This window comes from Gorilla gorilla, chromosome 21 (assembly GCF_029281585.2).
Source record: "Gorilla gorilla gorilla isolate KB3781 chromosome 21, NHGRI_mGorGor1-v2.1_pri, whole genome shotgun sequence".
NCBI classification, from domain to species: Eukaryota; Metazoa; Chordata; class Mammalia; order Primates; family Hominidae; genus Gorilla; species Gorilla gorilla.
In genome coordinates this window covers 45,077,265-45,102,448 of record NC_073245.2, presented here as the reverse complement: position 1 = coordinate 45,102,448, position 25,184 = coordinate 45,077,265, and the positions used below count along the sequence as shown (strand labels likewise).

Here is a 25,184-nt window from a genome sequence, read left to right as displayed (position 1 = left end):
TGATCCACCCTCTCCGGCCTCCCAAAGTGCTGGGATTACAGGTGTGAGCCTACCACACCCGGCCGAACTGCATCTTCTGAAAGCAATTATCAAAATATAAACTTTGGCTGAAGGAAAAGATGGGGAGAAGAAAGGAGGAACAGGCAAGGATAGAAAATTCTCCACGTGCTGGCTGGGTCTATAAGGGGATCTGTCTGCAAATGGGTCAATAACCCCTGTCTACAACTTTTTTTTTAATAATCACAATCTTTAAAAAGTGCTTCTGGGCTGGGCACAGTGGCTCACACCTGTAATCCCAGCACTTTGGGAGGCCGAGGCAGGTGGATCACGAGGTCAAGAGATCAAGACCATCCTGGCCAACATCCTCGGAGTTCAGGGGGCTCCTTCGATAGGGAAGCCTTCCTAGGGTCTGTCTAAGGAGGCCACCCCCGCCACTGCCCAGTTCCATGGTTCTTGCTGACATTATCAGCTGACACACTGGCTTTCACTGTTTTGTGTTTTGTTTTTGTTTTTTGTTTTTAGTATTCTGTTTTGTTTTGTTTTGCTCTTTGAGATGGAGTTTTACTCTTATTGCCCAGGATGGAGTGCAGTGGCACGATCTCGGCTCACTGCAACCTCCACATCCTGGGTTCAAGCAATTCTCCCTGCCTCGGCCTCCCGAGTAGCTGGGATTACAGGCGCCCACCACCACACTCGGCTAATTTTTGTATTTTTAGTAGAGACAGGGTTTCGCCATGTTGGCCAGGCTGGTCTTGAACTCCTGACCACAGGCGATCCACCCACCTCGGCCTCCCAAAATGCTGGGATTACAGGCATGAGCCACTGCGCCCAGCCTTGTTTTTGTTTTTGAGATGGAGTCTCGCTCTGTTGCCCAGGCTGGAGTGCGGTGGCATGATCTTGGCTCACTACAACCTCCACCTCCTGGGTTCAAGAAATTCTCCTGCCTCAGCCTCCCAAGTAGCTGGAACTACAGGCACCCACCACCATGCCCAGCTAATTTTTGTATTTTTAGTAGGGACAGGGTTTCACCATGTTGGCCAGGCTGGTCTCAAACCCTTGACCTCTTGATCCACCCACCTCAGCTCGCTGGGATCCCAAAGTGCTGGGATTACAGGCATGAGCCACCGTGCCCAGCTCGCTTTCACTCTTGTCTGTCTGTCTTCTATCTCCCACTCCAGCCTGAGAGCTCTGGGATGGCAGGGATGAGCCTGTTTCCCCAGGGCTGGGTCCTGGCTTCAACAAACATTGGTCCCCTGAGGGTTTCTGTGGGCGCTGAGATGTGCTGGTGATGGCACTTCATGCCAGGCATTGTTCTCTGTGCCTTATGCACCCTGACTATCTACATAAGGAAGAAAATGTGGCACAGAGAGGTGTGGTCGCTTGCCCAAGGTCACACAGCTGGTAAGTGGTAGCACCAGATACTAACCCTAGCAATCTGGCTCCAGAACTCATGCTCTTAACCCCATTCTATTCTCCTTATACAACACCAAGCACAATGATACAACAGTAATTATTATTATATTTGTTGCTGGATCAAGGAATAAATGGAAAGCCTGAAGAAATCATGCCTTGCTAAAAGAGGGACCTATCTTGTTTATCTGGAGTTACAGCCAAGGTGCTTAAGCACTTAATGGTCCTTCCAGGTAGAAGATAGATGCCAGGGGGCAGGCCATGAGCCCTGCAGCCTCCTTCCAGACAGAGCTGGGAGTCAAACTGCCTTTATGTGCTTTCAAAACCTCCTGGGGAGACTGAAAGGCACTCTTTCCTCTTTAAGAACCACTGACTTCCCTCAAAGATCTGGCACAACCTGGACTGAAGCTAGGAAAAGGGAACTTACAGAACAGGAAGAAGGACACTGGCATGTCCCCTCTTCCCTCCAAGGCACGCAGTGACAGTAGGGGTGCCTAAGACACGGTATGGAGCCCGCACTCATAATCCACCTCCTTAAAAGACTTTCAAAAGAGAAAACTGATCCTATTTTCCTTTATCCTACATCAACAAAAGGTGAATTTTCTTTTCTCCCATTTAAAGCCAAAGTTGGTTTTTTAAAATGAGAAAGGGTTTTTTATATTGATATGAAAATATCTGCAAGATACATTCAGTAAAAAGCAAGAGGTAAACTTGTTAAAATTAATTTTTTAAAAAAGCAAGGAATACAGCATAGCAAGACACCATCTCTACAAAAAAATAAAAATGAAAAAATTAGCTGGATGTGGTAGCATGCACCTGTAGTCCTAGCTACTCTGGAGGCTGAGTCAGGAGGATTGCTTGAGCCCAGGAGGTCAAGGCTTCAGTGAACTATCATCACACCACTGCACTCCAGCCTGGGCTACACAGGAAAACCCTATCTCTAAAAGAAATTTAAAAGAATAAAAATTAAAAAAAAATAAAAAGCAAAGAATAGAACAGTGTGGACAGTAGGTTGCCACTGCGTATAAAAAAAGGGAGGAAACTGATGACTGGACACTAAAATTTAAAAGAAGAAGCAGAGAGGGCCGGGCACGGTGGCTCACACCTGAAATCCCAGAACTTTGGGAGGCGAGACAGGTGGATCACCTGAGGTCAGGAGTTCAAGACTAGCCTGACCAACATGGTGAAACCCTGTCTCTACTGAAAATACCAAAATTAGCCAGTGGTGCATGCCTGTAGTCCCAGCTACTCGGGAGGCTGAGACAGGAGAATCACTTGAACCTGGGAGGCAGAGGTTGCAGTGAGCCGAGATCGCACCACTGCACTCTAGCCTGGGTGACAGAGTGAGACTCTATTTCAGGAAAAAAAAAAAAAAAAAAAAAAAAGAAGTAGAAATGACTAAAGGTCCTTCTGTATTTATTTCCAAAGGTCACAGGAGGCTGGGTGCAGTGGCTAACGCTTGTAATCCCAACACTTTGGGAGGCAGAGGCAGAAGGATTGCTTGAAGCCAGGAGTTTGAGACTAGCCTGGGCAACATAGGAAGACCCCATCTCTACCAAAAAGTTTTTAAAAATTACCCAGGTATTGTGGCACATGCCTCTAATCCTAGCTACTCCAGAGGCTGAGACAGGAGGATCACTTGAGCCCAGGAGTTCAAGGCTGCAGTGAGTTATGATCACACCACTCCACTCCAGCCTGGGCAACCAAGCAAGACCCTGTCCCTAAAAAAATTAAAAATAAAGATCACAGGAAACAGAAAACAGTAATCACTTAAAGGGACATACCTGGGCACATGGGTGGTGGGGGAGAAAAACATTTTCTCTGTATATCAAAAAGGTATCATGAAAAAAGTACCTTTTGGATTTTGAACCGTTTGGATATATTACCTATTCAAAACATACACAAACACAATAAAAACGATGGCCAAGGTCAGTACAAATGGAGTCCTCCCAGACACAGTGGTGGCACTTCCTGGCTGCAAACAATGACATTGAAGACCACCACCTAGGAATCACCCTATCTTCAGACCAGACACAAATTGTCCCTCCTAGGTCTCACTTTACTCGTTCGTAAACTGGAGATTTCTTATCCTTTCCTGCCCACATCACAGTGTGGTTGTAAATCTCAAAAGAAATTCACAGGGCAGGTAAATAGGACCCTGGCATGGTCTAGTGGATATAAAGAAAGATGCCTTTAAGTATTCCTATTATTTGACTTACAGGAGTATTATCTCAGGGGGAAAATCAAGCTCTAAACAGAGAAAAGGCTTGATGCACAAAGGATATCTTTACAACATTAAACTCAATAAAACCTAAATGTCTGAAAATAGGGGAATAGCTTAGCCAGTGAAACAACTGCCTCTGTTAGTAATCATGACTTGGAAGATTATGTAGCAATATGGAAAATTCCTTAGGATATTAGCATTAAGTGAAAAGTAGTCTGAAATTACATATATAGTATGATTAAAGACATATGAAAACATACACAGCTATCTGCAGTAGAGAGACTTAAGCAGCCCCCATACTGTGTGCCTCCTGGTGCTCAATCCCTCCTTCGATCCCCTCCCCTGGAGTGTGGTGGGACCTGTGACTTGCTTCTAACCAACAGAATATGGCACAGGTGACAGGGTGTGCAGGACTATGTGCACATGATTACATGATTTGTTATATAAGATTGCAACACTTGGCCGGGCACAGCAGCTCACACCTGTAATCCCAGCACTTTGGGAGGCTGAGGCAGGCGGGAGTCAAACTGCAGGCGGATCACCTGAGGTCGGGAGCTCAAGACCAGCCTGCCCAACATGGAGAAACCCCGTCTCTATTAAAAATACAAAATATAGCCAGGCATGGTGGCACATACCAGTAATCCCAGCTACTTGGGAGGCTGAGACAGGAGAATCGCTTGAACCAGAGGCGGAGGTTGCAGTGAGCCAAGATCGTGCCATTGCACTCCAGCCTGGGCAACAAGAGTGAAACTCCGTCTCAAAAAAAAAAAAAAAAGATTGCAACACCCATCTTGCTGGAGTTTTTCTCCCTGTTGTTGGCTTGAGCCTTGCAAACAGCTCTGTTGGTGAATCCTGCATGGCCAGGAACTATAGGTAGCCTCCCACCAACAGTCAGGAAGAAACAGAAGCCCTCAGTCACACAGGGGCAAGGAACTGAATTCTGCGAACAACCCGAGTGAGCTTGGAAGTGGGTCCTTCCCCAGTCAAGCCCAAGATGACTCCACAGCCCCAGCTGACGACTTTTTTTTTTGAGACAGAGTCTCACTCTGTGGTCTAGGCTGGAGTAAAGTGGCATGACCTTGGCTCACTGCAACCTCTGCTTCCCAGATTCAAGCGATTCTCTTGCCTCAGCCTCCCACGTAGCTGGAATTAGAGGCCCGTGCCACCACGCCCAGCTAATTTTTGTATTTTTAGTAGAGACGGGGTTTCACCATGTTGGCCAGGCTGCTCTTGAACTCCTGACCTTAAGTGATCTGCCCGCCTTGGCCTCTCAAAGTGTTGGGATTAGAGGCGTGAGCCACCACACCGGTCCCAGCCAACAACTTGATTTCAGCCTTGTGAGCGCCTGAACAGAGAAGCCAGCTAAGCCATGCCCAGACTCCTGCCCCACCAGAACTGTGAGGTGATAAACGTGCATTGGTTTAAGCCACTAAGACTGTGGTATTATCACACAGCAACAGGTAATAAACCATACATGTGAAACTGGAAGAAAATACATACACCAAAATGCTAACAGTGGTTACATGTGGGTATTTGGACTAGGGGTATTTTTAAAAATTTTTTAGATCCCAAATAGCCTCCAATATGCTTGCAATACCTACATAATGCTTGAAAGTTTTACAGGAGAAACTAGATGCAAAGATATTGATCAGGGTTGGGCACAGTGGCTCACACCTGTAATCCCAGCACTTTGGGAGGCCAAGGCAGAAGGCGCTGCTTGAGCCCAGGAGTTTGAGACCAGCCTGGGCAACATAGCAAGACCTCGTCTCTACAATTACTATTTTTTTAATTAGCCAGGCATGGTGGCATGTGCCTGTAGTTTCAGCTACTCCGGGGGCCAAGGCAGGAGGATCACTTGAGCCCAGTAGTCCCAGACGAGCCTGGACCACATATCACGTTGGTGCAAAAGCAATTGTGATTTCTGCCATTACTTTTAATAGCAAAACTGCAATTACTTTTGCACCAACCTAATAGCAAGCCCTTGTTTCTAAAAAAAAAGAAAAATTTTAATTAGCCAGGAGTGGTGGTATGTGCCTGTAGTCCCAGCTACTCTGGGGGCTGAGACAGGAGGATCGCTTGAGCATGGGAGGTCGAGGCTGCCGTGGTGATCACACCACTGCACTCCAGCCTGGGCGACAGAGCAATATCCTGTCTCAAAAACAAAACAAAAAAATGCTTATTATGTCTGAACCCTCCACACATCCCAGGTACTTGGTCCTGCCCTGTTGCAGAACTCACACAAAAACCGAGCCTACAGAGCGGCCTTACCTCCAGTCGAGTTGATGTCCTCCTCAAACATTTTCTCTATCTTGGCCAGGTGTACCTCAGTAAACAGCTGGGACCCAGGCTGGAGGTCAGGCACCTGGCTAAGGGTGATGGATGGTGTTGGGGGCTAGCAGCCTCCTTGTTCTGGAAGCCATGTGGGATGGACAGCTGGAACGAATATAACAAGAACCAGGGACTGAGCATTTCAATTTCCTGAGCCAAACATTTTCAGCACATGATTTAGAGAGAGACTCTTTGAGAAAGAACAAGGTAAGTAGTGTTATAATGTCACTGACAGAAATACAGAATTCTTAACCATTTTTACACCTAAGAAGATAAAGAAAAACCTAGACTCTTCTGACTTTGGAGAGGGAACCATTGTTCCCTTTTTACAGATGCCACAGCTGAGGCTCAGGGAGGATACAGCCAAGTCCTACCTTACTCATAATGGGGTGTTCATTTATAAGGGACCTCAGTTCAGTAACTATATCATTTCAAATCTTCAGTGGTCAGAATTCAGAACCCCAGGGGGCTGGGCATGGTGGCTCATGCCCATAATCCCAGCACTTCGGGAGGCCGAGGAGGGCGGATCATTTCAAGTCAGGAGTTTGAGACCAGCCTGACCAACACGGTAGAAACCCATGTCTACTAAAAACACAAAAACATTAGCTGGGTGTGGTGGCACACACTCCCAGTAGGTGGCACATACTCCCAGTAGGTGGGCCTGTAGTCCCAGCTACTCAGGAGGCTGAGGCAGGAGAATCACTCGAACCCAGGAGGTGGAGGTTGCAGTGAGCTGAGATTGCGCTGCTGCATTCCAGCCTGGGCAACAGAGCAAGACTTCAAAAAAAAAAAAAAAAAAGAAAGAAAGGAAAGAAAGAGAGAGAGAGAGAGAGAAAGGAAGGAAGGAAGGAAAGAGAGAGAGAGAGAGAAAGGAAGGAAGGAAGGAAAGAAAGAGAGAGAGAAAGAAAGGAAGGAAGGAGGGAAGGAGGGAAGGAAGGAAGAGAGGGAGGAAGGAAGAGAGGGAGGAAGGAAGAAAGGGAGGAAGGGAAGAAGGGGGAGGGAAGGAGGGAAGGAAGGAAGAGAGGGAGGAAGGAAGAAAGGGAGGAAGGGAAGAAGGAAGGAAGAAAACCCCAGGGAATCCAGCTCCATTTTCCCTAATTTGACCTGGTCCTGACCAGCCCAGATGTCCCATCTCGGTCAGATGAGCTCACCTGCCCCACCCCTGGCCTCCCTGCCAACACACCAATGCTCACACAGACCCCTCCACTGGGGGTTCTCCCTCACTTCCCCCTTCTACTCATCCTTCCCAAATCCCCCCAAAAGCCTTCCCCACCCCTCCAGGCCTCATGATGCTTCCTCTCCTCACCCCTCCATGAGACTGATACAGATACTTAGCATAATGTGTCAGGTCACCAAAGCTCGGGCCATCAAAGGCTGCCTTCCCTAAAAGACTCCAAACGTGGATAATTAGATGACCTGAGTGGCAGGCAGGCAGTGCTGCTCACTGAGACACATTGCTTTGGGCCTTGGGAAGTTGAAAACACTTCAGTTCAAAAAGGCAAAAGACAAGGGATTAAATTGCTCACTCTCCCCCGCTTAGCCCCAACTAAAGAGCAAATGTGCTCATCCTCCTGTGACCTTTCATTCATTAGCCCAGCGTCTACACACACTGACTGAGTGCTAGGCACTGTGGATACAGCACTGTGGATACACTGTGAACATAGTGAGGGTCCCTGCCTCCACGGAGCCCAACAGAGGAGCACATGAAGGCTCTCACTACACACCCAGACCCCAAATTAGAAATCTCAGCACCGCCTTCAGCTCTTCCCTCTTCTTCCTATGCATTCTACCGTCCCTCCAGTTAATTATTCCTAGGATCCATCTCCTACATATAAGCCTCCTCTCCCACACCCCTGCTCACCCCGAACTCTAGTCTTTTGCTGGGACAAGTACAATGACCACCACTAAGACCAGAGTTTGACCCTCTCTTCCCATCCACCTCCCAACACTGGCACCAGTCATCTTTCCAGGCAGCAAATTTTTTTTTTTTGAGACAGAGTCTCACTCTGTCACCCAGCTGGAGCGTGGCGCGATCTCAGCTCACTGCAACCTCTGCCTCCTGGGTTTAAGTGATTCTCGTGAACCAGCCTCCCAAGTAGGTGGGACTACAGGCATGAGTCACCACGCCTGGCTAATTTTTTGTATTTTTAGTAGAGACAGGGTTTCACCATGTTGACCAGGCTGGCCTCGAACTCCTGACCTCAGGTGATCCTCCTGCCTTGGCCTCCCAAAGTGCTGGGATTACAGGTATGGGCCACCGCGCCTGGCTTCTAGGCAGCAAATCTGATCAATGACTTTACCCTGCTTCTGACACTCTTCACCCCAACTCCTGAGTGTAGCATTCAAAGTACTTCCTAACCAGCTCTGACCTATCTTTCTAGTTTCAAGCATGCACCATGTTCCAGGCACACCACCTGCTCCCCACCATCCCCAAGCCCAGCAAGCATTCGGTGCTTACTCACATTGTCTCCCATACACAGTCCAACCCGTCTCCCCCAGAGGTGAACCCCTACCCACTCTTCAGACTCTCGCTCAAATGGAACCTCCCCCAAGGAGCTCTTCCATAACTTTCAGATGACAGTCATCACTGCCACCTCCATATTCCCAGGTCTTTGTTCATATCTGCCTCTCAAGGCATAGTCAGTGTGCATGTCTGTCCATACATGTGGGCAGCAAGGCATGAGGGGAAGCACACGGCTGCAGAGCCCCACAGCTCTGGGTTGGAATTCTGTCTGGCTCCCCCACTTACAGGCTATTTTAACTTAGGCATATCACATCACTTCCCTGAGCCACAGGTTTCCTCATCTGCAAAACAGAGAGCCACAGTCCCTACCCTGCAGGGCTGTGGTTGAGACCTAAATGACACCTGAATACATGTGAAGCCCCAGTAAACTGTAATTACACAATAAATGACAGCTCTTGTTATTACTCCTTGTCTCATAGTGAGCTCTTCAAAGACAAAGGCATGTTTAACTTAATCTAATTTGTATTAATTATCTCTATATTCCCCAGCCCCAAGCACATAACAGACAATTGATATATACCTGGCTTGATAAAAACTCTTACAGCCCATCCCACTATTATCACAACCTGCTGGACAAAATTAAGTAGAGAAGTGGAGTCCACGTACAGACGGTACATCAGGGGGCTCGGGTGTGTTGCATTTGACTCATGTAGCTTTTTTGTTTTGTTTTTTTAGAGACAGGGTCTCGCTCTGTTGCCCAGGATAAGTGCAATGGCGAGATCATGGCTGACTGTAGCCTCGACATCCCGGGCTCAAGCAATCCCCCCACCTCAGCCTCTGGAGTAGCGGGGACCACAGGCATGTGCCACCATACCTAATTTATTTTTTACTTTTTGTAGAGATGGGGTTTCATTATGTTGCCCAGGCAGGTCTCAAACTCCTGGGCTCAGCGATCCTCCTGCCTTCGCCTCACAGAGTGCTGGGATTACAGGTGTGAGCCACCATACCCAGTCTCAGGCAGCCCTTTAAAAGTACACTTAGGTCAGGTGTGGTGGCTCACGCCTGTAATCCCAGCACTTTGGGAGGCTGAGGCGGGCAGATCATGAGGTCAGGAGTTTGAGACCAGCCTGGCCAACATGGTGAAACCCCATCTCTACTAAAAATATAAAAATTAGCTGGGCATGGTGGCACATGCCTGTAATCCTAGCTACTCAGGAGGCTGAGGCAGGAGAATTGCTTGAACCCAGGAGGCAGAGGTTTCAGTGAGCCGAGATGATGCCACTGCACTCCAGCTTGGGCGACAGAGCGAGACTCTGTCTCAAAAAAAAAAAAGTACACTTAAGTTACCTGCCCAGTAAATATCTGAGTATGCAACCCCCTCCCCGATGCAGAAACCCCTGTACTTCCATGCTGGTAAGTGAGGTTTTGGGTGACTCTGGAATGCCCCACCCTTTATTAGTTCAGATAATTGTCTTTCTTACCTTTTGGAGTTGAGGGATCTCTGCTAAGTCTTCAGAAGACATTAGCCTTGACCTAGAATAGGGAATCATAGTCAACTCCAGTCGTTGTAAGGACCACGTGGAAGGCTGACTTAGCCAGGTCACAGAAAGGTGGAAAAGAAGTCAAGGTCAAGGGAGAGGGTGGCTGCCCCTTGCCCATGGACACTCCCAGCAAGCAGTGGATGAGCATTCCTTTTCCCAGAGATTTCTCCAGCAAAAACCTTTTGCCAAGCTTGCACTTGAGCCTTTCTTCCCCTTATAGAGAGGAGTTGTCCTGCAGAAGCCATAGGGTTTCACAAGTTTCTTTACTCCTGACTTAATGCCAGAGGCTTCCTAAAGGGGATCACACTTTCTACAGAAGTAGAAGAATCTTAGGAGGCCATGTGGTAGTCCAAGTACAATAAACAGATTAGAAAAATGAGGGCTCCTCATTTCCGCTGCATATACCCTCCCCACCCGCCTTCCAGTGCCCTTGCAAGCCAGGACTTCGGGAGAGCAGACAGAACAGAGCTCTGCTCTGGGAATATAAAGGGAACGTTTCTATTGGGTCAGCAAGGCCTCCATATGAGATGGATGACAGCGTTTTGTTAGGGTCATTGGAGCACCAATCCACCTCGTCAGCAAGTCCCACCAGGCAAGAGTCCAGAGGGCACTCTAGGATGGCAGGGGGACAACCAAGCAATAGTTAAGCCCAAGACACACACAGGGGGGCAGACCAAGTGAGCCAGCTTGGCTTGACCTGAAGGGTCCTGGAGGCAGAGGGGAGGGAGGAATCATGGCAGAGAAGGAAAAAAAAAAATTGGCAGCAAAAAGTAGAATCTTGAATACCTGGCCAGACAGTCTGAACAAAATGAAGGGCAACTATGAAAGTTCATCAGCGGCCAGGTGCAGTCGCTCACACCTGTAATCCCAGCACTTTGGGAGGCCAAGGTGGAAGGATTGCCTGAGGTCAGCAGTTCAAATGAGACCAGCCTGGCCAACATATTGAAACCCTGTCTCTACTAAAAATATAAAAAATTAGCCGGGTGTGGTGGCAGGTTCCTGTAATCCCAGCTACTTGGGAGGCTGAGGCAGGAGGATTGCTTGAACCTGGGAGGCAGAGGTTGCCATGAGCCGAGATCGAGCCATTGTACTCTAGCCTGGGCAACAAGAGCAAGACTCTGTCCCAAAAAAATAAAAAATAAAATTCAACAGTACAAGCTGGAGGGAAAAGACTGAACGGTACCCAAGAATGCTCTAATCTAGCAGTGTCTTGGCAACAGCTCACACCTAAGGACCAAAGGAGAAAGGACAGCCTAAGGGAAGGAGATCTGGAAGCCAAGAACCAAGCTAACAGAAATGCCAGAACCACTTCCAGAAAAAGGAGCAAAGAGGGAAAGTGGTTCTAATGCATGTGATACTAGGCTGTCCAATTAGGAATAAAAAATAGGCCGAGGCGGGAGGATCACTTGCATCCAGGAGTTTGAGACCAGCCTGGGCAACACTGAGACCCCACATCTACAAAAAATCCAAAATTAGCCAGGTGTGGTGGCACACGCCTATACACCCAGCTACTCATGAGGCTGAGGTGGGAGAATTACTTGAGCCCAGGAGGTTGAGGCTGCAGAGAGCTGAGATCATACCACTACACTCCAGCCTGGATGACAGAGTGAGACCCTGTCTCAAAAAAAAAAGAAAAGAAATAATAAAAACAAGTATCTGGAAATCTGGGGACTGAAACTTGAGGAGTGGCTACATTTAGAGGACAGAAAGAGGGAGAAACACACAAGACAGCTAGGAGAATGGGATGCTAAGTGACCTAAGGTGATAAGGGAAAGAAACAGCCACTGAAAAAGGCAATTAAGAGGTTACCAGTGAAAAAACTAAAGTGTATGTAAAATGTTAAGTTCATTTCTGTTAAGAATATATGCATGTGCATATTGGCACATGCATAAAAAAGAGCCTGGAAACATATACTCCAAAATTAATAGCAGTCATCTCTGGTAGGTGAGATTATGGAAGATGTTTATAGCCTAAATCATGCAATTCTCTGATTTTTATTTTAATTAAAAAAGTGTTCATGGCAATCTTTTGAGATGGGGTCTTGCTATGTTGCCCAGGCTAGTTTTGCACTCCTGGGCTCAGGTGATCCTCCCATCTCAGCCTCCCAAGTAGCTGGTACAACAGGCACATGCCACCACACCAGGCTCATGGCAATCTTTAACATGTTTCAACAGCTAGGCACAGTGGCTCACATCTGTAATCCTAGCACTTTGGGAGGCCGAGGCAGACGGATCACCTGATGTCAGGAGTTCAAGACCAGCCTGGCCAACATGGAGAAATCCCATCTCTACTAAAAATAGAAACATTACCTGGGTGTGGTGGTGGATGCCTGTAATCCCAGCTACTCAGGAGGCTGAGGCAGGAGAACTGCTTGAACCCAGGAGGTGGAGGTTGTGGTGAGCCGAGATCGCGCCATTGCACTCCAGCCTGGGCAACAAGAACGCAACTCTGTCTCAAAAAAATAAAATGTGTTTCAGCGGAGTGGGTAGGATGGTGGGTAGTAATTTAAATGACTCCTTTGTGAAAGGCCACTGTTGAAGAGTGATTGCTGCAGCATCATTCATAGGAGCAAAAACCAAAAGTGAACCATTATAGACACAGAAATGAACAAATCAGTGCATCTGCACCTAGGACGTCACCCAAACATCAGAAGGATGAATCTGACTTCCAGCAGCTAAGAGAGATTTCCATGAAGTACTAATAAGAAAAGCACGATGCAGGCCAGGCACAGTGGTTCACACCTGTAATGCCAACACTTTGGGAGGCCAAGGCGGGAAGATCGCTTGAGCCCAGGAATTTGAGACCAGCCTGGGCAACACGGTGAAACCCCATCTGTACAAAACATACAAAAAATTAGCTGGGTATGGTGGCACTCACCTGTAGTCCCAGCTACTCAAGAGGGTGAGGTGGGAGGATTACCTGCATCCAGAAGTTTGAGGCCGTAGTGAACTGTAATCACAACACTGCACTCCAGGGCCTAGGTGAGAGAATGAGACCTTGTCTCAAAAAAATAAATAAATAAATAAACCAAGATGCAGAAAAGGGTGCACACTATGATGCCAATTTTTATAAAAGAATGAAAAAATAGCCTGGGCACAATGGCTGACGTCTGTAATCCCAGCTACTCGGGAGACTGAGGCACGAGAATCGCTTGAACCCAGGAGGTGGAACTAAGACTGTGCCATTGCACTCCAGCCTAGGCGAAAGAGTAAGACTCCATCTAAAAAAAAAAAAAAAAAAAAGGTTACCACCATCAGCGATGGAACAAAATGACATCCATCACACACCTCCTGATCCAATACACGCAGGGCACATTGCTTCGGTAGTATTATTGCCAAAAAAATACATCATCTGAATCTAATCATAAGGAAACAGACAAACCCACATTACAGGACATTCTACAAAATAACTGGGTTTTTTTGCTTTTTTTTTTTTGAGTCTCACTCTGTCACACAGGCTGGAATGCAGTGGCTCAATCTCAGCTCACCGCAACCTCCACCTCCCAGATTCTGATGATTCTCATGCCTCAGCCTCCTCAGTAGCTGGGATTATAGGTGCACGCTACCATGCCCAGCTAACTTTCGTATTTTTAGTAGAAACAGGATTTCTCCATGTTGGCCAGGCTGGTCTCAAACTCCTTGGCCTCAAGTGCTTTCCACCCGCCTTGGCTTCCCAAAGTGCTGGGATTACAGGCGTGAGTCACCGCGCCTGGCCAAAATAAAATGCCATGTAAACTAAAGAAAGGCTAAGGAACTGTTAGAGATGAAAGGTGACTCAAGAGACCCAACAACTAAAGGCAATGCACGATTCTGAATTGAATCCGATTGGGAAAAAACAAAAATGCTGCAAGGGCTGTTATTTGGTGAAATTATGTAAAATTTGAACATGGACTCTATATTATTAGATAGTATATTGTTTTCTGCTTTTGATAACTGTATTGTGGTTATGAGAATGTCCTTGTTTCAGGAAATGTACACTTAAAAGTATTTAGGGGTAAAAGGGCATGATGTCTGTAATTCTCAAATGGTTTCAACAAATAACATGTATAATAACACAAATGTGGCAAAATGTTCACAATTAGTCTATCTGGACAAAGGGAAGTCTTTTGTAGTAGTCTTACAACTATTTATGTATTTTTAATTATTTCAAAACTAAATATTTTGTAAGATAAATGTCTTTCACCAGGAGAAAGTGGTTCTATGTATGTTCATGAACAGAGGTAAAACGCCAAGTGGGAAAAGAAGTGCTGGTTGCTGCCAACAGAGACCACCCAAAAGAAAAGGGCAAAAGTAAGAGGGGAGAGGCCAAGACAAGTACCATTCCTCCAACTCTGAAGGGAAGGAAGGGAAGGCTGAGATGTAAAACTCGGTTGATATTTAGAATTGGAGAACAGGTCAGATCAGAAGTCACATCCATCTGCCTCAATCTATTCCCTAAAGTTGACCTGTCCGGAGCTGACGGAAGAGGGGCAGGGCAAGGCAGGTGGGAGAGTACCATCTGGAACAGGGGTGAGAATTCAGAGCAGCCACTAGGGGAACATGCTAGGGATGAGAGGGGAACGAGTGGTTTGTACGAATTTGTAGATGCAGATGACTTAAGGATACATGCATTGAAAGCCGGCCAGGACACAGATAAGAGCGGCTCTCCAGCCTTGGAGGTCAGGCAGAGGTCTTCAGCAGAGGTATCCAATCTTTTGGAGAGCAACTTTCACCCAAAACCCTCACTCACCCTGACTCAATTTGATCTCCTCAGTTAATCTTGCTGGCAAAGTCTGGCAAAGTGCTATCACTTTCCAACTCCCATCTCAACAAAGACATTGACAGCTGTTCCCAGTCCAAGACAGCTCCTTTATGAAGTCGAGATGGAACTCTGGGTCTGCTGGTCATATTTAGAACCAGGGAAATGAGACAGAATTCCGTATGAAGAACATAAATGAAGCATCAGAACCCGTCCCACAAACCATAATCACAGAACCATTTTTCATCCAATTTGAAACATTTCTTTTATTGAAGAAGTTGAACTTACAGCAGACAGTGAAAGGAGTTACAGCACGCCAGGACAAACACAGACATAAAATAATACATAAAACAAGTAGCGGGAAACTGGAAGATGCCAGGGAGTCCTCTTATAAAAGCAGGGTTCACCAAAACCAGAAGGCCAACTGGCTCCAGGACAGCGAAAGGCACAGTGGCTCCTCTGCTCCTCTGCCTTCTGCCCCATTTGAAATGGGGGACTTACAAATCCAGACTTCAGGGCAGGCCTAGAGTTGATGCAGCCACTGCAATCTTGGTCCATGGTGCAATTTGGCAGACAAGTTGGTGAAAGGTAAGTTGTCTCCAGAGATTTCAATCAGGGGACGTGGCTTCCAGATGTTAAAAGATACCCAGCTAAGTCACAAGGAAGTGGATGTTTTCAAATGCTAAGTGACCACCAGACAAAACATTCTCCCTGGGCCTTCACCACTCAGAGAACACCAACATACAAAAACAAAAGTCTGTTCCCATTTCATCAATAATGGAGACGAAGGATTTTGTCATAGTGCAGAATATTAAGAATGGATGAATAAAAAGTCAAAAAAGGTGCAGAGGTCCTATAAATCAGGGTTTATTAGACTAGATATTAATAAATTGGAAGGGTTTTAAAAAAAAAAAAAGGCTGTTGGCCCTAAATATGACAGTTTCCCATTGTTCCTTAGCTCAGTATATTCATTTTCCAACACAGTGTTAGCAATTCTTACAGCAGTTCTTGCATTTTTCCAATAACATTTTTATTAATCAAATGGTATATATTTTTCACTATAACCTATTTTCACTGATTAATACATTTATCAGTATTTTAATGTGGCCTAAAATATGCTAAATTCTGTCACAATAAATATGTTTTTCCCTCCCTGGGGAGAAACACAAGTAAAAAAAGGAAAATATTAAGATGCATTCCACTTTTTAGTTAAGGAAAAGTTCAGAAAACTCCCATCTTTTTAAAAAAGAATGAAAATATGATCCTAAGTAACTCAGGTTAGAAAAACAGTAACAGAGCCAGGCGTGATGGCTCACGCCTATAATCCCAGCACTTTGGGAGGCTGAGGCAGGAGGATCACTTGAGCCCAGGAGTCTGAGATCAGCCCAGGCAACATAGTGAGACCATGTCTCTATTAAAAAAAAAAAATTAAAAAGAGAAAAAAACAGTAATAATAAAACAAGTGGGGAGGAGGACATTTAGAAGAAAAATCTAGATAAACCTCTGCACAAAAATAATTTTGGAAAAAAGTTAGAAGTCCTACTTGAGATTAATTCAGGCGTCACTGGCTAACGCTAAGGAAATTCTGATTGGAAGGCAGCAACTCAGGGGCCCAAGGGCCACATTAACAGATGCAATTACCTGCCCTAGAGAAGGTGCTTCCTCACACTCCCACTTAGCTGCAATGCCAATACTGTCCTTTCAAGCTTCAACCCTGTGATTTTAAGATATCAAAACTTGTATCCTTCTTCAGCTCTATGTAATTTGTCAAAAATTTCAAGATGCAACTTTATAGCCAAAAAGAGAGCCTTTTACTTTTTCAAACAAAAATAAACAACAGAAGTCACTGACTGCTAAAACTAGAAGGGACCCTCAAGATTGGTATCACAGGATCACACCTTCATCTGGCAGTAGGTTGAGGTCAGTAACTCAGCTCACATGACATTTAAAACCACACAACACTACCAGAGAGAGCTACAGGTTCAGATGCCAATGGTTTCAAAAAACCATGATTCAGGCCGGGTACAGTGGTTCACGCCTGTAAACCCAGCACTTTGGGAGGCCGAGGCAGGTGGATCACAAGGTCAGGAGTTTGAGACCAGCCTGGCCAACATGGTGAAACTCTGTTTCTACTAAAAACACGAAAATTAGCCGGGCACGGTGGTGCGTGCCTGTAATCTCAGCTACTCAGGAGGCTGAGGCAGGACAATCGCTTGAATCTGGGAGGCAGAGGTTGCAATGAGCCAAGATCGCACCACAGCACTCCAGCCTGGGTGACAACAGCAACACTCCGTCTTGAAAAAAAAAAAAAAAAAAAAAACCACGATTCAAGAAAAAGGCAGATTCGCCTGTGTTCAGCAGCTACTTTAAAAAAAAAAAAAAAAAAAAAAGGCACTTCTTGGCCAGGAGTGGTGGAGGACTGCTTGAGCCCAGGAGTTTGAGACCAGCCTGGGGAACACAGCCAGACCTTGTCTCTACAAAAATAAAATTAGCAGAGCAGTTCCAGCTCCTTGGGAGGCTGAGGTGGGAGAATCACTTGAGCCCGGGAAGTCAAGGCTGCAGTGAGCCGTGACCATGCCACTGCACTCCAGCCTGGGTGACAGAGCGAGACCCTGCCTGGAAAACAACAACAACAACAACAACAAAGCACTTCCTAATGATTGGGGAAAATATTAAATATTAGGTCAGAGAGTTAAACACTCTTAGAAATTTTTAAGAATACATTTATTTCACTCAACACTGAATCTTAAAATTATTACTTCTTCAGACCAGGCACAGTGGCTCAGGCCTGTAATCCCAGCACTTTGGGAGGCCGAGAAGGGCGGATCACTTGAGCTTAGGAGTTGCAGACCAACCTGGACAGCATAGTCAAACCCCATCCCTACCAAAAAAAAAAAAAAAAGAAAAGTATTACTTCCTCTCTCAGGCTTCAAAATTAAGGAGGAGGGAAGGACAAATTGGGATATCCCATAGCTGCCTGCAAAAAACACAATAGCTTATTCCATTCTCCCAAGCAGGATTTAAAATTTCAAAGTGAAAACAGCAGTCATATGTAATTATATACATGCTTAACTCCCTCACATTTTGTAGAAAAACATACAAAATACAAAAAAAAAAAAAAGACTGTATCAAGTTAGAAAACTTAAATAGAACACCAAAATCCAAATGACCTTGAAGTTTTGCTGGATCTTAAAATCACTAGAACTACTTCAAAATATATAAACAGGCCCCATTATGAAAAATATAAATATGAACATGATAAATAAGCAAGAGAGGAAAGGAAACTGGTCACTCAGATAAACCATGACAGGTCCTGGGTAAAATACATTTAGACGATTCGGGGATGGAGGTACTAGAATTAGCAAGGCCCTCCCTGCAGCTTGCAACCTGTGGGGAAAAAGCCAAACAGGTGGTAGGCCACTTGTATTATTGCCCCTGCCAAAGCCTCCTCTTTCAGAATCAAAAACCAAAAGTAGTTGAGACACTGTGCTTTTCTATCAAAATCGCCCTTCACTAGTGAAAATTAGCCTCCACTGGCAATGTTCGCTGGGAACTGTACACTCTCCCACTCTTTCTTGTTCCGGTATCCTACTGACTTTTACAGACCTCGGTAACTTTTTCTGAACCAGGACTCAACTCCTCACTGAGCCAATGAAAAGCCATGCTCTGCAGACTTCAGATGCAGGGCCTAGCAGAGGACTCTGGTCTTAACTCCTGGTCCATGGCATTCCACTTACAGCACCGTCTTCCTCATTTATTTCAGTAAAGGTCAGAGGTGGGTGCCAGCCACACACCCATTTCATATGTTCAGTTTTACCCACTTGTGTGCTTGACCTTGGACTTAACTTCAATACTCTGCATTGCAATTTGTGAATCATCCATTAAGGCTAAATCTTAAAAACTAATCTTTGTCTCCACTGGAGACATAGTAACTAGTAAGAACCACAAATCCAGCTTTTTAAGATTTACCCGGATAGACTGACTCTCACCCAACAAAAGCTTCCCACATCCCACTCTACTGCTAAAACAGAAAGTAAATGAAAGGCTCAGTAGATGGAATAAATTACTCTTCTTCCTGTGCCTCATACCTACACCCAGCTGCACCAACAATCTCCTCCGACTACAAAAAAACACTCAAAGTAAACCAGGAAAAAACTAAGGTAGAAATTTTAAAAAAGCAAATAAGGCAAGACAAATAGAATTCCAAACTGCATATATATATATATATATATATATATGATCATATGTGTGTATATATATATATATATATGAGATCATATGTGTGTGTGTGTGTGTGTGTATATATATATATATATATATATATATATATATATAAAAATAAAATCTTTTAAACAGAGACAGGGTCTCTTGCTATGTTGCCCAGGCTAGTTTCAAACTCCTGGGCTCAAGCAATCCTTCTGCACTGGCCTCCCAAAGTGCTGGGATTACAGGCAATGAGCCATGACACCCAGCCCCAAACTGCTGATAGGTCATTTTACAATTATAAATTTATATCTTGATGCCACTTACAAAGTTCTAGGCATTGGTGGGTAACCTGGTTTGCTTTCAAATGGTCACAGGACAAAGAACTGCCTCCTCACACTCAGAAACGTGTCTATGAAGGCTATTTCCATTTCACATTTCAGAACCTGAGAGCCTCCAATACAAGGAAACGAGAGTTATTTACAATTTTGATACACACACACACCTCAAGATTTAAGGTTCTAGATTGAGGAGCCTAGAAATTTGACTCTAAGGCTTGACCTGCTCACCTAGATAACCAAATTAATGAAGCTACTGGATACAACCTCAATAGAGTACAGAGAAAGCTTCTGCACTCCAAGGACTAAGGTAACATTACTTCCCAAATCAGATTAAGCCAAAGGGGGAACAGACCTTCACAAGTCACAGCTATATAGCAATTTGGGCCAGGCACAGTGACTCACACCTCCCAGCATTTGGGGAGGAAGAGATGGGTAAATTGTTTGAGCCCAGGGGTTCAAGACCAGCCTGCAATATAGCAAACCCCGTCTCTACAAAAAATACCAAAAAATTGGCCGGGCATGGTGGCTCACGCCTGTAACCCCAGCACTTTGGGAGGCCGAGGCGGGTGGATCACCTGAGGTCAGGAGTTCCAGACCAGCCTGGCTAACATGGCAAAACCCCGTCTCTACTAAAAACACAAAAATTAGCTGGGTGTGGTGGTGGGCGCCTGTAATCCCAGCTACTCTCGAGGTTGAGGCAGGAGACTCGCTTGAACCCAGGAGGCGGAGGTTGCAGTGAGCCAAGATGGCACCACTGTACTCCAACCTGGGCAACAAGAATGAAACTCTGTCTCAAAAAAAAAAAATTAGCCAACCAGGCATGGTGGTGTGCACTACAGTCCCAGCTACTAGGGAGGTTGAGGTGGGAGGACAGCTGAAGCCCAGGAAGTTGAGGCTGTCATGAGCCATGACTGTGCCACTGCACTCCAGCCTGGGTGACAGGAGACCCTGTCTCAAAAAAAAACAAAAACAATACATAATTTGGCTGAAGTCATCTAGGTTAATGGTTCTAACTGCAGTCAAGTTCAATGTAAAAGTACACAATCCCTTCAGGCTTTCAGAGAAAACCACGAACACTCAGTTGCACCCTCGCATGTGAAAATGAAGGGAAAAAAAGCAGCAAGCGTCATGAAGATACAGAAATAAATATGAACTCATCTGGTTTTGACATTTTACAAACTAAATGTGTGAATCCAAAAGTATGATATCAAGCAGGGAGTGGTGGCTCACACCTGTAATCCCAGCACTTTGGGAGGCCAAGACAGGTGGATCACTTGAGGCCAGGAGTTCGAGACTACCTTGGGCAACATGGCAAAACTCCATCTCTACTGAAAATACAATAATTAGCCTGGCATAGTGGCACAGGCCTGTAATCCCAGCTACTCGGGAGGCTGAGGTATGGGAACTGCTTCAGCCTGGGAGGTGGAGGTTGCAGTGAGCCAAGATCGTGCCACTGCACTCCAGCCTGGGTGACAGAGCAAGACTGTCTGGGGGAAAAAAAAAGGCGTATTACAACAGTGCCAGACCAGAAAAATGACGGGTGGTTCACAACACTGATCACAGACTGAGGTTCAGCTTGTTTCAAAGCAATGTTCTCTGTTGTCAACAATCAGATTTGGGTCACCCACATGCTAGCAAGCTAATCTGACTAGGCTGATCAGGCCTAAAGCCTGGATTTTTATTTGTGGACTTTGCAATGAACTATGGTCAACATCACAAAAGGAGTCCTTTATACTCAATCTTCTAAAACAATCCTTAAAAGAAAAACTACAGAGGATCACCTTGGCTAGGGCAAAAGAGAAATGCTTCCTTTTCGAAACCCTTCACATTCTAGAGAGTAAATCTTGAAGAAAATATGGGTTTTTAATCAATGAATCTGAGACATTGAATCTTCATTTAAAAGAAAACAAAAACAGGATAAACATAAGAGCCTGAAGACATAAGGGAGTTCTACTTGTCCATATACCATGCTGAAAAGGAAATACTTTGGGTGTATTTTACAAAACAGCCAAAGCCTGTCTGAAGGAATGCCCTTCCGAATTCTGAGGATACAAAAGCCCTGTCCTAAGCTTTTTCTAACCTATAAACAGAATTTCAGACCAGATCTGAAGAACTTGTGCCATAAATAATGCGTCTTGTCTGTACAGAGCTTTTTAGCTTTGTGGTGCTGTTTTTTTTTTGGTTTTTTTGTTTTGTTTTGTTTTGGTCCATCAGCTCCTTCTAATCCCAACAAGTACCCAGTGAGGGAGGCACTTCAGCCAAAATCATCATCTCTGTCTTGCATGTAAGACCAAGAGAGGTCAAATAGCTCAAAACTCACAAAGCAGGAGAGACCTGCAAGAGGACTCAAGTCTGATGTTCCCCTTGCCAGAATTATTATTTAAAATTGCAGACATGTAGATAAGGCCCAGATTAAAATGCAGGTTTTCAACCTCCAAACTCTGAATCTCTGGTGATGAATTTTTATAAATACATTATGTCAAACAAGTACCCATGTGATTCTGAAGCCCATCAGTTTGAGAATCATCAGCATGAACAATGATCCAAATCGAGCCAGAGAACCCATTTGTTTACCTATCCTTCATGAAACACAGAACCTGCCAAGCAAACCAAGCAGCAAAGACTGTATGTGTTTCAAATTCAAGAGCCAGGTCAATGCACTTGGTCAGATACCCACAGTTTTGGCTTCTCTCCTTACCAAGGTAACTTCTCAGTTGACAGTAGCCAACAGTATCTTCACAAACTCCTTGCACTCCTGGAAGGTATCTTCTCGTAGATGACCAATACATATGGTGTCAAATTCCTTCTGAAGGTATTTAACACTTTAAGGGAGGTATCATACCATTAACTATGGGTGCAACCCTTGTCAAGATCATCAGGTTGGGTTTATAGAGCATCCATAACCATGACTCTACATATCCTACAACACACTACCTCTGCCCATTTAACTTTATTTCTGACAGAAAATGGCAGCAAGTCTCCTTTTGAACTCATTTCTAATAGCATATAATTTTATAAGGGAGAAAAAAATGGTGACAATTTTAGATTATTTTATAGATTAAGATCATGTTAACTGACTTTGAAACATACTTTCAGGGCTGGGTGCAGTGGCTCACACCTGTAATCCCAGCACTTTAGGAGGCCAAGGTGGGAGGATCACTTGAGCCCAGGAGTTCAAGACCAGCCTGGGCAACATAAGGGGACCCCATCTCTACAAAAAATACAAAGTTTAGCTGGGCATGGTGGTGCATGCCTGTAGTCCTCACTACTCACGAGGCTGAGGTGGGAGGATCGCTTGAACCCAAGAGGGCAAGGCTGCAGTGAGCCAAGATCATGCCACTGCACTCCAGACTGGGCAACAGAGGGAGACCCTGTCTCAAAAAAGAAAGGAAGAAAGAATCACACCTTCAGAAAAAAAAAAAACAAAATCTCCCCACAGTCATCTGCCAAGCACTGTCCTGCTATATTTCTCAGGAGGAAATGCCCTGAAAAGGCTTCACAGCAGATAGGCCAGGCCTTGGACTTCCGAGAGGAAAAACCTCTTACAGCAACGAGAATTTTAAAAAGCAGGAGGCTGTGCAATATAATGTGAATGAAGAAAAAAGAAGTCAGCTTAGAAATAAGCACATCTGACCGAGCACGGTGGCTTACGCCTGTAATCCCAGCACTTTGGGAGGCTGAGGTGGGTGGATCACGAGGTCAGGAGTTCAAGATCAGCCTGGCCAAGATGGTGAAACCCCATCTCTACTAAAAATACACAAAAATTAGCCGGGCGTGGTGGCAGGTGCCTATAATCCCAGCTACTTGGGAGGCTGAGGCAGAGAATTGTTTGAACCTGGGAGGCAGAGGTTGCAGTGAGCCGAGATCATGCCACTGCACTCCAGCCTGGGTGACAGACCAAGACTCCATCTCAAAAAAAAAAAAAAAAAAAGAAGAAGAAGAAATAAGCACATCTGAAAAATCAGTAAAGGATGTGAAAAGATCAGTCCTCACTGAAGAAAGAAGCACTGGTTTCTCATCACTTGAACCTAACAGCATATACCCAGGGCAAGACAAATTTCAGAAGACATGATACTCTTGAAATACAGAATTTTATTTAGAAACTGTTTAAAGTAGAAAAAAACCCTGTCAAGAAAGACCAGGTGGAAAATGGGTTCCCAATAAAATGGAATTTTAGGGCAACAAAAGTCTAAAAGGCCACAAAAGAGAAATAGCACCACTGTCATTTGAACAATGGCTAGTTACTTGCATTTTTTGGCATTGTTAATCACTGAATCTGGGTTTTCCTCTGAATTCCACACAGAGCATGCACTACACAACATTTTTATCATAAAATACTTGCTTTCTACACACATTTCAGGACAAGCTACCACCAGAAACAAATCAATACAAATACATCAGGGGCTGAACAATCTCAGTAGTGGGTGAGACACATTTTGCAGAATCCTGCCAAACAAAGGAACTGAATAGGCTGTGGGCAAAGCAAATCAGGGAGAGTTAAGGAATGAAGTATTTTAAATATTAATAATTAATTCAGACACGGTACTGTATTTTCCGCAAAAGAAAATTAACATTTAGTAACACACTAATGAATTTTATCTCCAAAGAGATTAGTGCACTGGCAAAGTATTCGGATTACAGTGGAGAGCTGTCAACAGCAGATACCGAAAACACCCTAGCCTGGCAGATCCCAAGGTAACGATGGCCTTCACTGACCACTCCCTTTGCCAGAGGTCCAGAACAACTTGCAGCATGATCACCTGCCTGCTGCACTTCCAACTCTAAGCAGCAAACTTCAAGGAGCCAAAGAGGAGTCCCCAGTGGGCAAGGGGAGCAGAGAAGAGAAACGTGGTAAATGTAAACCTAAAAGACAGTAAAATGGGATACAATCCCCATTCAAATCCCAGAGATGTGGGCAAGTCCCCAAAAGAAGTTGTTAGATTAAAAAACTGGCCACACCTCACTTCCCCAAAAAATATAATACATAGAAATTTCGGGGATAACTGGAAAAATAGAGAAATGCTCAATGAAAACCGAGCTCTTCAACTCTAACATCTCAGGGCTGAAACACATCCTCTATTATCCAGGCAACGATGCCTCTTGCTTTTTAGCAGGGATGCAATTGGTCAATGACACCAAATAACTTTACAGGGCAACTTTTTAAATGTTCCTTTTAGACCAAAGCCTAGGCCTATGAGGGTTCAAGCAGCCCTGTAAGACCTATTGACAGCAGGTTCCAAAGGTTCCAAGGTCTGGCCCTTCCTTCCCAGACACAATGTCAAACGCAAAATCTCTTGTCATGTTACATTTTATATTTTGAAATGTGGAAGCATATTTTAAATACTCTTAAGGCATTTATTTATTACAACATTCTCTGATTTCACATTAGCTTAAAATTCAATTCAGTCTTTACATTTCTCCACTGAGGTCGCCACCTCAGCATATTACGTTACACCTCTCCAGCATTCAGTGTGACCCGCATCCGCATGGTGAGCCCCACAGTCAGCCTCTCTGTTTCTCAGGTGAACCAACTAGATGTTAATACTGCTCTGCTACAAGGTAAAAGCTCCTAACTCAAACTTATTGGAAAAGGAGTGAAACGTCTGCAAAGTGCACTTTAAGAAGAGGTACTTTTTGCTTATGAAAAGAAACCAGTGAGTCCTCTAAGGATAACAAAAGGGAGTATTTTACAGTTAAGCACATGATTTGGAGTGAAGAATTCCGATGTTGCTCTGCTGGTCCAGGCTGTTAATACTCTTCTTGCTCCTCCTGTGGGCCCCCTTCATCAGGTATCACAAAGCCTTCCTGAAATAGGAAAATGAGAGGGGAAAGCCACTGAAAGATCCATTTCTACTGTGAGTTCACTTTCCTCATACTTAAAGCCTCTTAAAAACAATGGTTCTTCCTGGCTCTATACAGGCCAGGTGACTGCTATT

The 25,184-nt window shown here is 45.0% G+C and overlaps 2 protein-coding genes across 6 annotated transcripts in view; both read right to left on the bottom strand.

The window, feature by feature from the left end:
• EFCAB8 (EF-hand calcium binding domain 8) overlaps window positions 1-13,046 on the bottom strand; it is a 103,317-nt gene extending 90,271 nt beyond the window's left edge. Inside the window, 4 exon segments of the mRNA XM_019016849.4 lie at window positions 5,903-6,025; window positions 6,028-6,067; window positions 9,908-9,959; window positions 12,277-13,046. Coding sequence (XP_018872394.4) covers window positions 5,903-6,025; window positions 6,028-6,067; window positions 9,908-9,949 — 205 coding nt within the window. The 5' untranslated portion in view covers window positions 9,950-9,959; window positions 12,277-13,046.
• A 10,274-nt stretch (window positions 13,047-23,320) lies between these two features.
• Window positions 23,321-25,184, bottom strand: part of MAPRE1 (microtubule associated protein RP/EB family member 1) — a 30,969-nt gene continuing 29,105 nt past the window's right edge. For all 5 annotated transcript variants that reach the window (XM_031004767.3, XM_055373310.2, XM_055373311.2 and 2 more), the window contains one exon: window positions 23,321-25,053. In XM_031004767.3, coding sequence (XP_030860627.1) covers window positions 24,997-25,053 — 57 coding nt within the window. In that variant the 3' untranslated portion in view covers window positions 23,321-24,996. The remainder of the gene's footprint in view (window positions 25,054-25,184) is intronic.